General features: G+C 45.0%; 1 protein-coding gene and 1 long non-coding RNA gene across 4 annotated transcripts in view; one reads left to right on the forward strand and one right to left on the reverse strand.

Annotated features, from left to right (window-relative positions):
* The window catches only part of LOC135899298 (nose resistant to fluoxetine protein 6-like), a 97,159-nt gene that overhangs the window by 44,542 nt on the left and 39,239 nt on the right, over positions 1–13,378 (reverse strand). For both annotated transcript variants that reach the window (XM_070521127.1, XM_070521119.1), the window contains exons 4-7: positions 11,101–11,212; positions 7,930–8,014; positions 3,265–3,356; positions 2,290–2,469 (exon numbers count right to left, since the gene is read on the reverse strand). In XM_070521127.1, coding sequence (XP_070377228.1) covers positions 2,290–2,469; positions 3,265–3,356; positions 7,930–8,014; positions 11,101–11,212 — 469 coding nt within the window. The remainder of the gene's footprint in view (positions 1–2,289; positions 2,470–3,264; positions 3,357–7,929; positions 8,015–11,100; positions 11,213–13,378) is intronic.
* LOC135899299 (uncharacterized) lies at positions 1,513–6,588 on the forward strand. 2 transcript variants are annotated; one of them, XR_010563581.1, is made up of 4 exons: positions 1,513–1,640; positions 3,280–3,426; positions 5,475–5,627; positions 6,363–6,588. It is a non-coding gene; the product is annotated as an uncharacterized lncRNA (long non-coding RNA). The 2 variants fall into 2 exon arrangements; XR_010563580.1 differs by lacking the exon at positions 5,475–5,627.

Here is a 13,378-nt window from a genome sequence, read left to right on the forward strand (position 1 = left end):
GTCTAATAAACAAACTTCCTAACTGTTGAAGTGCAGGCTAGTTTTGCTCTCCTTTCTGTCGTTTGCGCTTTTTTATCCTTGACAACGCTATGCCAATAGGCCTGCACTTCTAAAGATGGTGTCGACTAGCACAAGACAGGGGTCACTGGAAATCGCTGAGAGAGGCATTTATCTTCCAGTGAACATAAATACGCTGATGATGATGCATACAAGGCAGCACGATTGCGCTAAGCTAGGTTCGTTGTGGCGGTAATGCTTCTTGAGGCGGAGTTAGCCTGAGAGACCTGGCCGGCACTTTGCTCCGTCCTGAGCATGCCTCTCCATGTCAAATATGCCACCATGAGTCAATCAGTCGAGTCTCAGAGTCTCGCGGATCTTCCCGGTGGACAAACTGTTCTACACGTTTAGGCGGAAACATCCTTCTTATGTAGCTGCATAGAAACCGCCTCTGTTCCGGGGAAAACTCTTGCAGGACCATATGAAGGGCTCTATATCGCGCACCTTATTGCAATCTGTTCAAAACAGAAAGACAACCGTTTACTTTTCCTTTCCGTTAAGGAGTGCAGGCTGATACTGCTCTGGCTTCTGATAAGAAGATGGCTTCCGTGCGGCTACTTATCCCTGTACTTATCGAAGCCCTCAGAAAGGGCATCGATAAGTACAAGGATGTCGCTCAGGAAGAAAGCTCAAATAAAGTGATGCAAGAAATGCTCCATTCGCTTCTCAAATTCACCTTTTACACTTCTTCCATTTTTAAGAACAATTTAAAGGTGAAATCTGAAAGAATATAATGGTGAAAGTTGCCATTCCAACAAGATTGCGATTAGGAAACAAAGTTTTGGTACTATTTGATTACTGAACTAAAGTAGGTTGCAGTACAAGTTGCGGCGGGTGAGTGTCATGCACAGTGAAAGTTGTCACAAGTAAGTTTGTAAGTCTAAGGCATTGAAATTTTTATTAGCACTTTTGTCGTCGATCTGTGTTGTTTGAGCAGCTAGCCCGGTAATAGCGTTCCATGCTCGATTGAAATATCCTACTGCATCCGCAGCCATTATCTTTCGCGGGCTGCGCAACCTTGAACGCTCCATTGAATTATTTGCCATCGATGTAAGCATCGTTCTTGACGCATGCATAGAGGGTTGTCGGGCACGTGACCTAATCATAAAGTGAAGTTTAGCCTCGAGAATTTCACACATTTAGGTGCGCTAAAGAGGAAACCGATTTGATGCGGTCTAGAGCTGACGCACGAGCGAGAGGAGCATATATGCTGGTGTATGCTGTGTGAAGCTACTCCAATTCAAGGCAGTGGCTAGTGCGTGTCGTTTGCGGCGACACTGCTCAAAGATAGCGAATTCTCTGTAATGGTTACGTCATCTGAAACCACGCGGCGTGTTTCGCTCGGTTTTGCCGCAGTGGTGATAGATGCCGCCACCGTTCAGTAGCACGGTTATTGCGAGCTGCCTCTGCCCTTTCATTCTTCGACAGCGACACCCAATCTCAATAAGAGTGCCAAGATAACACCCGAACCTTGCTGCCGAGGTGAGATAAAGCGCAGGGAAAGTCTACAATACGTTCCCGTAAAGGCGCAAAGGGGTGAACTGTGGCTAACCGTTGGGCCTTCATTGAACAGGCACAAGCAGGTAAGGAACCGCCATGACAAGCTATGACGTAATCTCCATGGCATCCCCGGAAGTCTGCAGGAAACCTCTACGAAACCCACTTCTGCGGTAAAACGGCTGCAGCAAAGTATACGAAGAGCTTTTAATGTTTCAACTGCTCGACATGTTCTTGCGCTTGTCCCTATGCGCCACCCCGACGTCAACTTTGGGGATTATGTGACCTTCGGGAACATAATGCTTGCAAACGGTGCCATTCAGGATGCTCTTTTTCTTTGTGTTTATGCCAATGAAATTCTACTGTCAAGGTGTCATCAAATCTTTTGAATGTGGCTGTTTTTTTTCATTATTTTTTTCTGTGCGTGGTTATTGTCTCGTTATGAGTGTTGAATCCATCTCGTGCATAAGAGCCATGTTTCGAAGATTTAACAATGACACAAAACCTCCTTAATTATGTGGCACGTGAACTTTAGCTGCACTACCCCCACCAAAATAACAGAAAATCTTTTGAGCGAAACAGTTTTGGAGCAAATTTTTATGTAACGCCTTTTCCCGCCTATTTATTAGGACTAATTGTTGCTTCAGAGCAGAAATACTGATCTAGAGAGAAAGCCAGAAATTTACTCAGAAAGACTGCGCTTACAAAGACAGAACTAAAACATAACGGGCTCACCCCAAGTATCTGATAATACTTGGTAGCAGTGACCGAGAACAACGTGTCCCACGCAGATGGCACGTATGCCGTGCAAGAAGCTCAGGGAGTATTGGTTGGCCTTGGTCCTATCGGCCACATGGAACAATGCACGCGTGTTGGTCGCAGCCGAGAATGCCAGGACGACCCTTAGTAGCGTACCTGAAAGAATGTTGGGACTTAGTTCTGGTTCGTGTTTCCAGAAATCAGCATACTATTTTCAGCACTTTTAATCTTTCAATTTTCATCTCTATATAGTAAACAGGAACCGCAAGGCTTGCAAGTGGTGCCAGTGAACACGAAGGATAAACAAGGAAACATGAAGACAATTACAGGCCACCTTGTAATCGTCTTGATGTTTCCTTCCTTGCCAGGACAAACCAAGTAGACCAACAATTAGTGTTGACCAAGGACAGCCAGCATACCGCACATATATTTGTATGTGCAGATGTAAATGTAGAAGCGTGTGTGCGTGCTTTAGTGTGCGTGCACGTGCCTATGTCCATTTGTGCGTATGCGCATGCACGCGTGCGCGCGCACACACACACAAAGGCGCACACTCCTTTTGGATATTGTTGTAAAACGTGACTTGATCTGGGCCGTGATATTAGTTTGAATGGCCGCACGAGGTGAGTTGCCCATTATAAGTTTGAATAACTATGATGAATAGCTATATTCGAATAACTATAACTATTGTTGGTATGATTTTCTCAACACGCCTGCTGTTTCAATAGCCCGACATTTTCTAATTAGCAACGTGTACCCTTAAATCGGAAACAGAACAGTTGAGAATATGGTGAATTTACTACGGCAGTTTTCATCACTGCAGAATTTGAGTGATGCCCACACAGCAACAATGACGTAAGAGAATTACACAGCAGTGGTTACACAGGATGCCGGACATTGTATATTTACTCCGAAGAGTGACGTCCATCATATAATCATATATGTACTCACCACCTTTCTGCGCAGCTTTCGGCTTCAAATCCATGTAAAGGTCGACAGCAGTGGCCCCGGCTATTAAGGTGACTAGAACAAACAGGAATGTTCTGCACAAGAGAGACACGATCCCTATAATTCCTGGAGTGCATTGTTGTAAGCGTTTGTCTATTCCCAAAGGTAAGAAAAAAAGGGGCAAATCCTACGCACTGCGGAAATCCATTTTATGTGAAGCATATTATTACGTAGTTACAGAACGTGGCACGTTTTACGGGCACTTCATTCATATCACTCAGCGCTTGCCGAGGCATTTGCAGGATGCAGAACAGGAGTCTGTGCACAGGCAACAGACATAACATCCAAAGTCGAAGTACTAGATATCTTTCGTATAGAAATGACCCCTGCCATTTAGAAACCTCACGCTGGGCATATACCATTTCACCCACGTAGCTTATCCCATAATTTAAAAAATATACAACTTCCACGTAGCTGCGCAGAACCATGGTTATGTTTGCCTTCCTTTGGATAAAGTGAGACAACTTCTTGTATTTAGCCTAATTTCATAATTCGTCAGTATCTATTAACGAATTTCTTAAACATTACATTCATAGGAAAAACGTCAATGAGCAAATGGTGGGGCATTCTGAGAACTGCCAAAAAAAGGGGGCCGTTGCTCTGTCAAGCTGTTGAAAGACAGCTTTTGCTTCGGTCCCCCTGCATCATCATTTATGATGTGATGGTAAAATAAACTTATTATTATTATTATTATTATTAGTATTATTATTATTATTATTATTATTATTATTATTATTATTATTATTATTATATCAATTAACATGTTAGAGGCGTACTCGCAATACAGGCGCACAGTGGCAACACTGCTCGCACAATATCGGCATAAAATCCACTACCCACTTGTGTAGTCGACGCCCACTGTGCAATGACAATGCAACTTCGTTCCTTCCTCCTTTTTGAAAGTGTCATCACGGCACTATCAGTGCGCGAAGAAAAGTATTGAGAATTGCTTCCAATGTGTTCTCGTACGAGCTCCACCAAATTGCCGATACAAGCGCGAATACTCGTGAAGGCACACATTGAACATTTCTCAAAGTGCATCTTCGCCTAATAGAGACCATCATTAGCCGACACTCGATATAATCGCTGAACTTACCTGTCGGACCGAATTCGGCAAATGTATTCTTGTAGCTGTATTCCTGACAGTCGAACTTGTGCCGAAATATGCTCACTCGAATGCACAAAATGCTGCCGTTCTTGTTTGCGGCGTACACACATGTAAACTTCAAGCTAGGAAAGCGCAAGTTAACAATCCAAGAGGCGTCACTTTGCATTCTAAACGCGGGCAACCTCTTGGAGTCAATCGGCTTGTGAACTTTTTCTTTTCGATAAATTGCGTTAGGTACTAAGGACAATGTCTGCTGATGTGACGAAGTCTTTGTTAATATTCCGGGTACTCCACGCTTCTCATAATTATTGGTGAATAACAAACCTGCTTCAAAACTACCTTAGAAAGATGAGCTGAAGTTCCTTGAGTGACAATGAATGTTGTGCAAGGTATCACGTATAGTAATGCTGACGCTGATCGAGGGCATTTCATGAGCTGGCCACGCCGGATTTTCCAGTTAACGCGGAAGAAGGCATTACACCAGTGGCTGTTCAGTTCAATATTGCGCCCGTGGAGAGGGCCTTGGCTTCACCACGTTGCCACAATAGGGTAAAGGAGCGTGCGCAGACGTCACTGCTGGTGATTGTATAAAACGGCTTGCAGGGCAACTGCATAATTAGGCGTGCATGAATATTCATGATTTCAAATACAAATAGATTAGTACCTGCTATTCGATTCGATTCACAGTAGCCTGGAAGCCACTGGAATGTGACGTGACGTCCTTTCTCTGCTATTCCATCCTATAGCTCTCTCATTACCAACACTAGTTGGTCTAAGGATCCAAGCTGTAGAGTGGATAACAACCATTGCAGGGTTGCTTTAGAATCAGTAAATTCGCTGCAATTTAGTGGTGGTTCTTCCCGAGTCACGTGAACTGCGCTGTCAGTGCAGCAAGCTCCACGGCAGTCGACGTTGGCTTGGAGTAAGTTTTAAACCTAATGGGTGATGGCTCTTTTTCGGGGTAGATCACAATTCCTGCAGATCCGCCCAAAATTGTGGAGCCATCAGCGTAAATCTAAAGATGATTCTGGTATGTTTCGTGCAGCACGAGTAGAGACAGCTACTTGAGAGCCCGCGACGAGAATCTGGTTTTCGTCCGAATCTCTGGTTCTGAAAGTCGAATTTGGGGTCGAACCAAACACCAAGGAAGTGCCGTCTGTTTGTCAGCAGGCGTACGATCTCTGGGAAGGCAGTCGCGGTAAGCCGATAGCTTCTGACAAAAAGAGGCAGTTAAGTTTAGTGCCTTTCGAGAAGACATATCGCCTGCAATTGTGGACTAAAATTTCTGTGCGTACATTATATGTGGAAGGCGTGATGCGTAGTAACTGTGTTCTAATTACCGCCGAATAATAATATTCGCACTTGATTGGAAAATTTCAATATGTAAATACCTCCAAAGAAAATAGTAATATTTAGAAGCAGGACCCCCAGAATAACGAAAGGAACGAACCTTAAAAATGGAAGCGGGAAAGCCAAAACTTCAGCTTGCTCCAACACCAACGGCGTATATAAAAGGCTGGGAAACTTGAGCCAGAAGGCGTTACGACTGCGTTGCCAACCGTGCGACGCAGTCGCCGCAGTGCTGGTGACGACAGTACTCTAGACAGGCTCAGACAGCATTCTAGGTGTCATGAGGCTTATGACTGTTTAACGACACGCCCACCACGGCAGATGCGTGTGCGAACCCCCCTCCTACACCGTGGGTTTCCCACACGTTAAAGGATCCGAAGTGATCAAAACCATGGCAGAACCCTCCATAAGTTTATTTTTCAAATTAGTTCAGTAGTTCAAATGCCGCTGTGTACTTTTCTCAGCTTAACGTAAGTCAATCACGTCAATCAATCAATGATTTTTTTTCTGTACAATCACGCCCTATGGCCTTTTCTTATCATCACCTCTCATGCACATCCTATTTGTACTTTCTCTCTTTCAGTGCTTGGGGTTTTGATGCCATGTCTTCAAATCATCAAGACTTCCTTTTCGAGTCTTCCCTGGCTTTGCTGACTGTGGCTACTGATGCTGTCTTGCCGAGTAGCTCATGCTAAAAAATAAAGGAATTCAGGGTCCGATGATAACATCTATACTCTAGTGGTCTCCGACCACAACAGATTCACGCTCTCACCAGTAGGGCACAATCGCACGCATACTTCTCTCGTGCTTACCCCAGCTAGCGTATTTATTCGAATGTAACGCGACCACATAGTAACACGAGGGTCAACTTTCCAGCCAATTGACATGAAAAAATAAATAAAACTGCCAATTTAACCCGAGGAGAACGTAAGAAGAAATTGTACCTTGATTCAAGAAATCCCAGTTCGCAAACAAGTTCTCTTGGGCGATTCCTTTCAGAGATAGTTTCCCTTTTGCGAAATTTCGCGTGATTCGGCACCGAAAGCGTTCCCCGACAAGCGTTAAGTATTCCTTAAGGCCGCAATATCATTGCATTCGGGGACGCTACCAGACAACTGCGAGATCCACAGAGCCTTTCCGACCTGCCGAAAGAGGGCCTCCCATTGGTCTTGCCATCCGCGAATCGTTGACTCGTTGACGCCGACCCGCCGAGCCACAGCGGAGTTTCCCACCATGTGGGCCATCACAATTGGCTCAGTCTCGAAGCGGGCGTCATACAGAATGCACTACGTCGACATAAAGTGACGAATTAACGGAGTCAAAGGACGAAACACTACAGGGTACTGCAACACAATAACCATAACACTAGTCACAAACCTGTGGCGTCGATTTCAACAAAAACAAGGTTTTGATTTCTGTTGACTGTTTTAGAATTGGATCGAGACGCGTACAGGGTGCCAACGTGAAGATAAAAAGAGCAAGGTTTAAGATATTTGGTTTAAAATTGTCAATTTTGCCGTTATTCGAATGTAACGCGAGGGTCGAATTCAAGCAAAGAAAATCATGAAAAAAAAACGTTACAATCGATCAAATACGGTAGCTCTTCTGAACCCATGTGCCCTTGCGCGAAAGCTTTGTGGATTCCGAAGGTTGAGAAGCTATGGTTGGTGGTCCCGCTGTGTCGCGTTTCTCTGCCGCCTTGGCTGAGGGCTGCAGGGCGCGTTTATCGAGTGAGCTGAGCTTATCGAGATGCGCCGTTTCATCTTCGCGGTTTAAAAAAGCATCGCTTACACCGATTCCTAGAGTGCTTAGGCACTTCAGTATTTAAAAAAATAATATATCTAACTCAGCCATATTGCAAATCATGGGTACGTAGATAAAGAAACTAAATTCAGGCGTACGCGCCGAAACCACGTTTTGATAATGAGGCACTCCAAAGCGAAGTACTATGAAATAACTGTCACCACTTGCAGTTCTTTAATGTTCATCTGATTGTAAGCACACGAGTGCGCAGCTTCCACGGCCGAGATCGAACCCGTGCTCCTCGAGCACAGCGGCGCAACGCTGTAGCCACTAAACTGCCGTGGTGGATCGCTTCGCACGTAGCTGACCCTTGTTACTATGAGCAAGAAAATGTTTGAACAACTTACACAATTGCTATTTGCCTTGCACTCCATGGTTCGGGTTTCGCAGTGACGCAGTTTTCCACTCGAATTTCCACTGACGAAGGCTTCACTGAGAAAGGACGAAAGACGGCGAATGTTTGAACGACACATTTATTAAGCTAGCTTTGTTGATAAGGATTATGCGGAAGCACCGTCGTATTTAGCGAAGCATGTTCGTGCCCGGTTTCGGTATCGCAGGCCAAGAAGGTCAATTTTTGCCGATAAATACATTAACCACTAGCACTTCTAAAATGGCGTAAATTGTATTCTATCTTATGGTGCACAATGGCAATAGTGCCGTAGCAGCGTGGGCGAAAAGTCCGGTGATTAAAAATTATTTAGCCATTTTTAGTTAATCAGCGAACGGACTGCTACGTTTATTTTACCATTTAGTGCCCTCCCCGCGGAAGGGACAACTAGTGTGGAAAGTGTCCATACATCGACTAAATATTGTAAGAAAATATGTTTACATAATTGAGATCACGCACATGCACACTGCACACATTTCGGCCGGGGTGCGACCTTCATCAAGAGTGACCTAGAATGACTCTTGATGGAAGCCGGACCCCGGCTATAACGTCGAAAATAAATAATGTTCAGCTTTGCTGTTATGCGCGCGTCTGCACTTTGAATTGATTAAACACCGGATCCGCAGAACTATATATATATATATATATATATATATATATATATATTTATATATATATATATATATATATATATATATATGTGTGTGTGTGTGTGTGTGTGTGTGTGTGTGTATGTGTGTGCGTGCGTGCGTGCGTGCGTGCGTGTGTGTGTGTGTGTGTGTGTGTGTGTGTGTGCGTGTGTGTGTGTGTGTGTGTGTGTGTGTGTGTGTGTGTGTGTGTGTGTGTGTGTGTGTGTGTAGTTATATAGTAAGAGCAGGAGGAGAAACAAACGTTTATTGAGACAGTATCCCTGCGTATGCCCCTGTTCTACTCTGGTGGGAGGTGTCCTCATTGCGGGAACCCTCTGGCCTTCGCTGCCTGCTTGGCCCTGGGGACGAGGTGTCGTGGTTGTTCCAGGTATTTTATGAACGGATATTCCGGATATGTTCCGGATAGTTTCCGAACGCTGTATCATAAGAAGGCAACAAAGACACCAAGGGCAGCATAGGGGAAATTACATGTACTTAACCGAATTGAAGAAATGAAAAATTAATGGAAATGAAAGTTGAAAAAACAAAATGGAAAAGAGAGTGTTCTACTGCGGATGGCCCGCGCGGCCGCGCACGACCACCCTGGCCGCGGTATCTTGAAAGTCATCTGCGTCGGGAACGCAGTCCACCACGCGCTGTGTTTCCGCCGCTTAGTACGTTGATGGGAGACACGGCGCGAAGGTCAATTCGCTGGCTGCTGCTACCGTGCTTCCTCGCTCCAGCATTTTGACCGTTTCCTCGGTCATCGAGTGAGATATGTTCATGTTTGCTTGTGCGCGCGCGGCACTATGCTCGCTAATGTAGTTAGTATGCCTATGTTTAGAAGTTTATGCGGCCGGTAAAACTACCAGCCTTACTTCTTATAGCTGCCCACTAATTTGCTATCGCAATCGGGGATTTGCCTTTCGGTCGAAACTGCGACTTTGTTCATTCACTGTGATTTCCATTAATGCACCATTTCTGTAATTCAATAAATAAGTACATGCAATTTCCCATATGCTGTCCTTGGTCTCTATGTTCTTTTCTTCATTATATATATATATATATATATATATATATATATATATATATATATATATATATATATATATATATATATATATATATATATATATATATATATATATATATATATATATATATATATATATATTTATTTATTTATTTATTTATTGATATATTCAACTGCAACCCTTACGTGCTCTGCAGAGCTTACGGATTTTTCCAGCTGCAGACTGGGCCTACCATGTCTGTCAACTGCTCCGTTGACATCTCGAGTACAGATGTCGGTGCAGAGACGGCAGCTTCTTCTCTGTGTGCGTGCTTTCACAGCAACGTGTACATTTCCCTGCTTCATCCTTCTCCTTTTCATTGGCTCTCTTCAATATTCCTGTTGGTGGTAGTGTAATTTAGTAAAAACTTCGACGTTGAATATACCGTGAACGCGAAGCTTCTCTTCAGAGCCGTCATGGCCCGCCAAGTGTTCCCACTGCTCCCTGGTTATTTAAAGGCAGCGACGACTTTAATGATGGGCATCATCTTGCTCAGATTATCTCCAATTTCACTTTCAATGCGCATTATATGGCGCACAAACAAGTTACACGACGTGCTTATTTTTCCCTCCAATACATCTTATTTGTTGTCCATCAAGACTCGTCATCATGAAAAACTTACTTTGGCGTCCGGAACCAAAGTGGCCATATTAACGAGGCATCACAGAAGCCTTTGGTGTTGGAATGTGAAATATTTTTAAAATGTCTTTGGCGGCTGCGGGGGGCTTAATATTGCGAAAGGAAATATATGGACACCCCGGCCGCATTTTTGTCGTCGCCGACGGGATCGCCGTGATGTTCCGTATACAGTCCAAGTCGCCGCGCGACTGGAGCCGCGAGGGGAAGGTGGGAAGGAACTATAACTCTCTTATCAGAGAGTTGTAGCTCAGTGGTTATACGGGCCAGCGGGCCCAGCGGACGAGTGGAGACGCCACTGCGCATGAGCGGTACGATGAGGCGGCCAGTGTTTTTGCGGAGCGGGCCACTCGCTCGCTCGCTGGTATCCCCTCTCCAGCGGAGCGGACCAGCGTTTTTGCAAAACAAACGTGGCGACTACCCACACGAACAGCGGCGTGTCGTCGGCATCGTCTTCAAACGCGACGCTGGCTCGCCTGCATGCGAAAAAGCTTCGGAGGTGTTTCACGACTGACGAAGACCTCTGCATACTGCGAGAGGTTTCAGCAACGAGGCCGTTTGGCGACGATTTGATGTTAATGACGCTCCGTTCAGTCAAAGCACTCCGTTCGTCCGGGCGAGGCTTCGCCGAGCTAAAACTCTTCCTTTCGTGCGGCGCTGTGGTTTCGCCTCCGCTGGTCCCGCTGGCCTGTAAACTCGCTCAGCTATAATAACTCTAATATTGCACTGAAAACTTGTACCGGAAAGTTACAATTTAGGCATCCGAAAGAAGGATATGGTTATACTTACATGTGTCCACTAGCGATTGTAAATCCCTCTGTGTGCAGTCATCGAGAAAGCATAGCCCCATGCGAAGCAATGGTACTTCAGTGTCCATAATGTACCCTATGTATTCATACACCTGAAAGAGAAGAAAAAAAACAAGTTGACTCGCCATTCACGCCCTACGAAAGTGTATGTCCAGCGAAGCTGTTGCAAAACCACCATTACAACTGCTCAATGGGGCATGGAATGCTTTAGTGATGGCTCGAATGCTTTTTTGAGCTTCTTCTTTATTAAAATGTGTGCTGTTCTGCGTGTTGTATTGGCGATTTCACTGAATGTATGCGCTGTTCGCTTCACTTTTCTGAGTGCTTGGCCTATACATTACGAGAGGGATGAGCCATAGCATTTTTCCTTGTTTATGGTGTATAATCAATTGCTGATGGTGATAATGTCTGCTCACGGACAGACACGAAAAATGCCGACCACCGAGAGCCTAACAGCTTTATCGAAAAAAAAATTTCCAGATTTTAGTGACCTTTTCATTCCGTCGACTGAATAACTGCGAACAGCAGTTACGGGCTGTCGACTACAGGATACGTTTAGACTATACCACATTGTTAAGGAGCTCTCCGGTACTCTAAGAAAATATTGAGAGAACTGCTATGATACCGCATAAACTGGAAACTGCCTGAAAACACTCCGAGGCTCTCCCGTAACCTGAAGAATCGTGCAGCTTGCATGCAACAACAGACGCGCTCTGTCTGCAACGCATCCATTTGCTAGAAAAACAGAATGCAACAATAGTTCGCAAGGCCTCCACGAGGTTGCCTTACTTTGTACCATCCTATCATCCAATATCACTGAGCATAATCATGTCATTCCGAATCGAAGTATTCAGTTTAGTTGAATACAGGAGAATCTCCTGATACCCCAGGATACTAGGAATATGAGATCATGTCTACTATAAGGAAAGGGTCATTTCACATTGTCCCCCTGGGAACTTCATGCGCAATGGCCAGTGTTGAGAGTGATGTATATGGCTGCGAAGGCAGCACAGTCCACTTATTTTATCCCCAACCGTGACCTGAATTAACAGTTCAGACATCCCTCTTTGGTACTTTGTGACGACCGAATGAAACTGCACTACAAATTGACCTCACAGCTCGTCGGCCTGCGAGTGAATGACTAATTTATTGTTTTCTTTCTATTTCTTTCTTTCTTTAGAACGATTGCTCTATTAGAACGCATTTGACTTTGCGTACCGCTGTACGCACACGTACGTGAGCGCATTTACCACATGTTCCCTTCTTACCTCCTCTCTCCATTATTATTCCCTGATTTGCCTAGTGACAGAAAGATGAAGTGGGCGCTGCCAGAAAAAGTTTTTTACCAATAGCGGAGGGATAATGATGACAAATCTGTAAAATGGTAAATCATTTCTTTGTTCGTCCTAATCATGTGCAACCAGTGCGTACCCGTCTATTTGAGAGAAGTGCTTATTCGGTGACGCGAAGTCACGTGACAAACAAACGAAGTAAGCGTGGCGCGCAAACAATATGATGACTCTTGGAACATTAATGGCGGAAATGAAATAGAAGCAGATTGAATTCGCTTCACGTTAGAGCACTCCCCCCCCCCCCCCCCTCACCTCCTATATAGTTTACACCCTGAAAGTGAATAAGGATGTAAAACGGTTTATTAGCTCACACCTTTATATTTTTTTTGGTGTGTAAGGGTGCGATTATAAACCAACTTGCAGCATTTTTTGCTTTTAAGGGTGTAAATTATTTTACAGTGCATACAGCTTCTCATCATGTTCTCGTACCACCAGGAATGATCTTGAAGACGCGAGGTTGTCCTTCCAAGCTTTCACCATGCAGCGCCGTGCTTTGACGACTGCTTACTGGGCCTATCCCACGTGAGGCTCTTTTAGGGAGTTTAGTTTTCCTATGCGAAGGCGTCACATGGCTCGTTGAGCGAAAATGCCGGCGTCCAGCTTCTGTGGCAGCGAAATGGCACCTAAATTCATATTGGCTGCGACACCACGGCGCGAGCGCGTCTCAATGGAGCAGAGCGGGAGAAAGGGAGCACCTGCTGCCGTAGTAGCGCACCATGTTTTCCATGAGGGGAGAGGGCATGGCCACGACATCACGTCAGCCTCGCTCTCGGAAGCCTTTGTTATCCACGCAAGCTCTCGCCTGCGTTCTAACTACGCCTCGGTAAGGTCAAATGAAAACTCGCCAAGCGTCTCAGCGCGCTCGCTTGCCTGCGAGGACTTCACAACTCGAAGGCCCATTCAGCG

This window comes from Dermacentor albipictus, chromosome 1 (assembly GCF_038994185.2).
Source record: "Dermacentor albipictus isolate Rhodes 1998 colony chromosome 1, USDA_Dalb.pri_finalv2, whole genome shotgun sequence".
Taxonomy (NCBI): Eukaryota; Metazoa; Arthropoda; class Arachnida; order Ixodida; family Ixodidae; genus Dermacentor; species Dermacentor albipictus.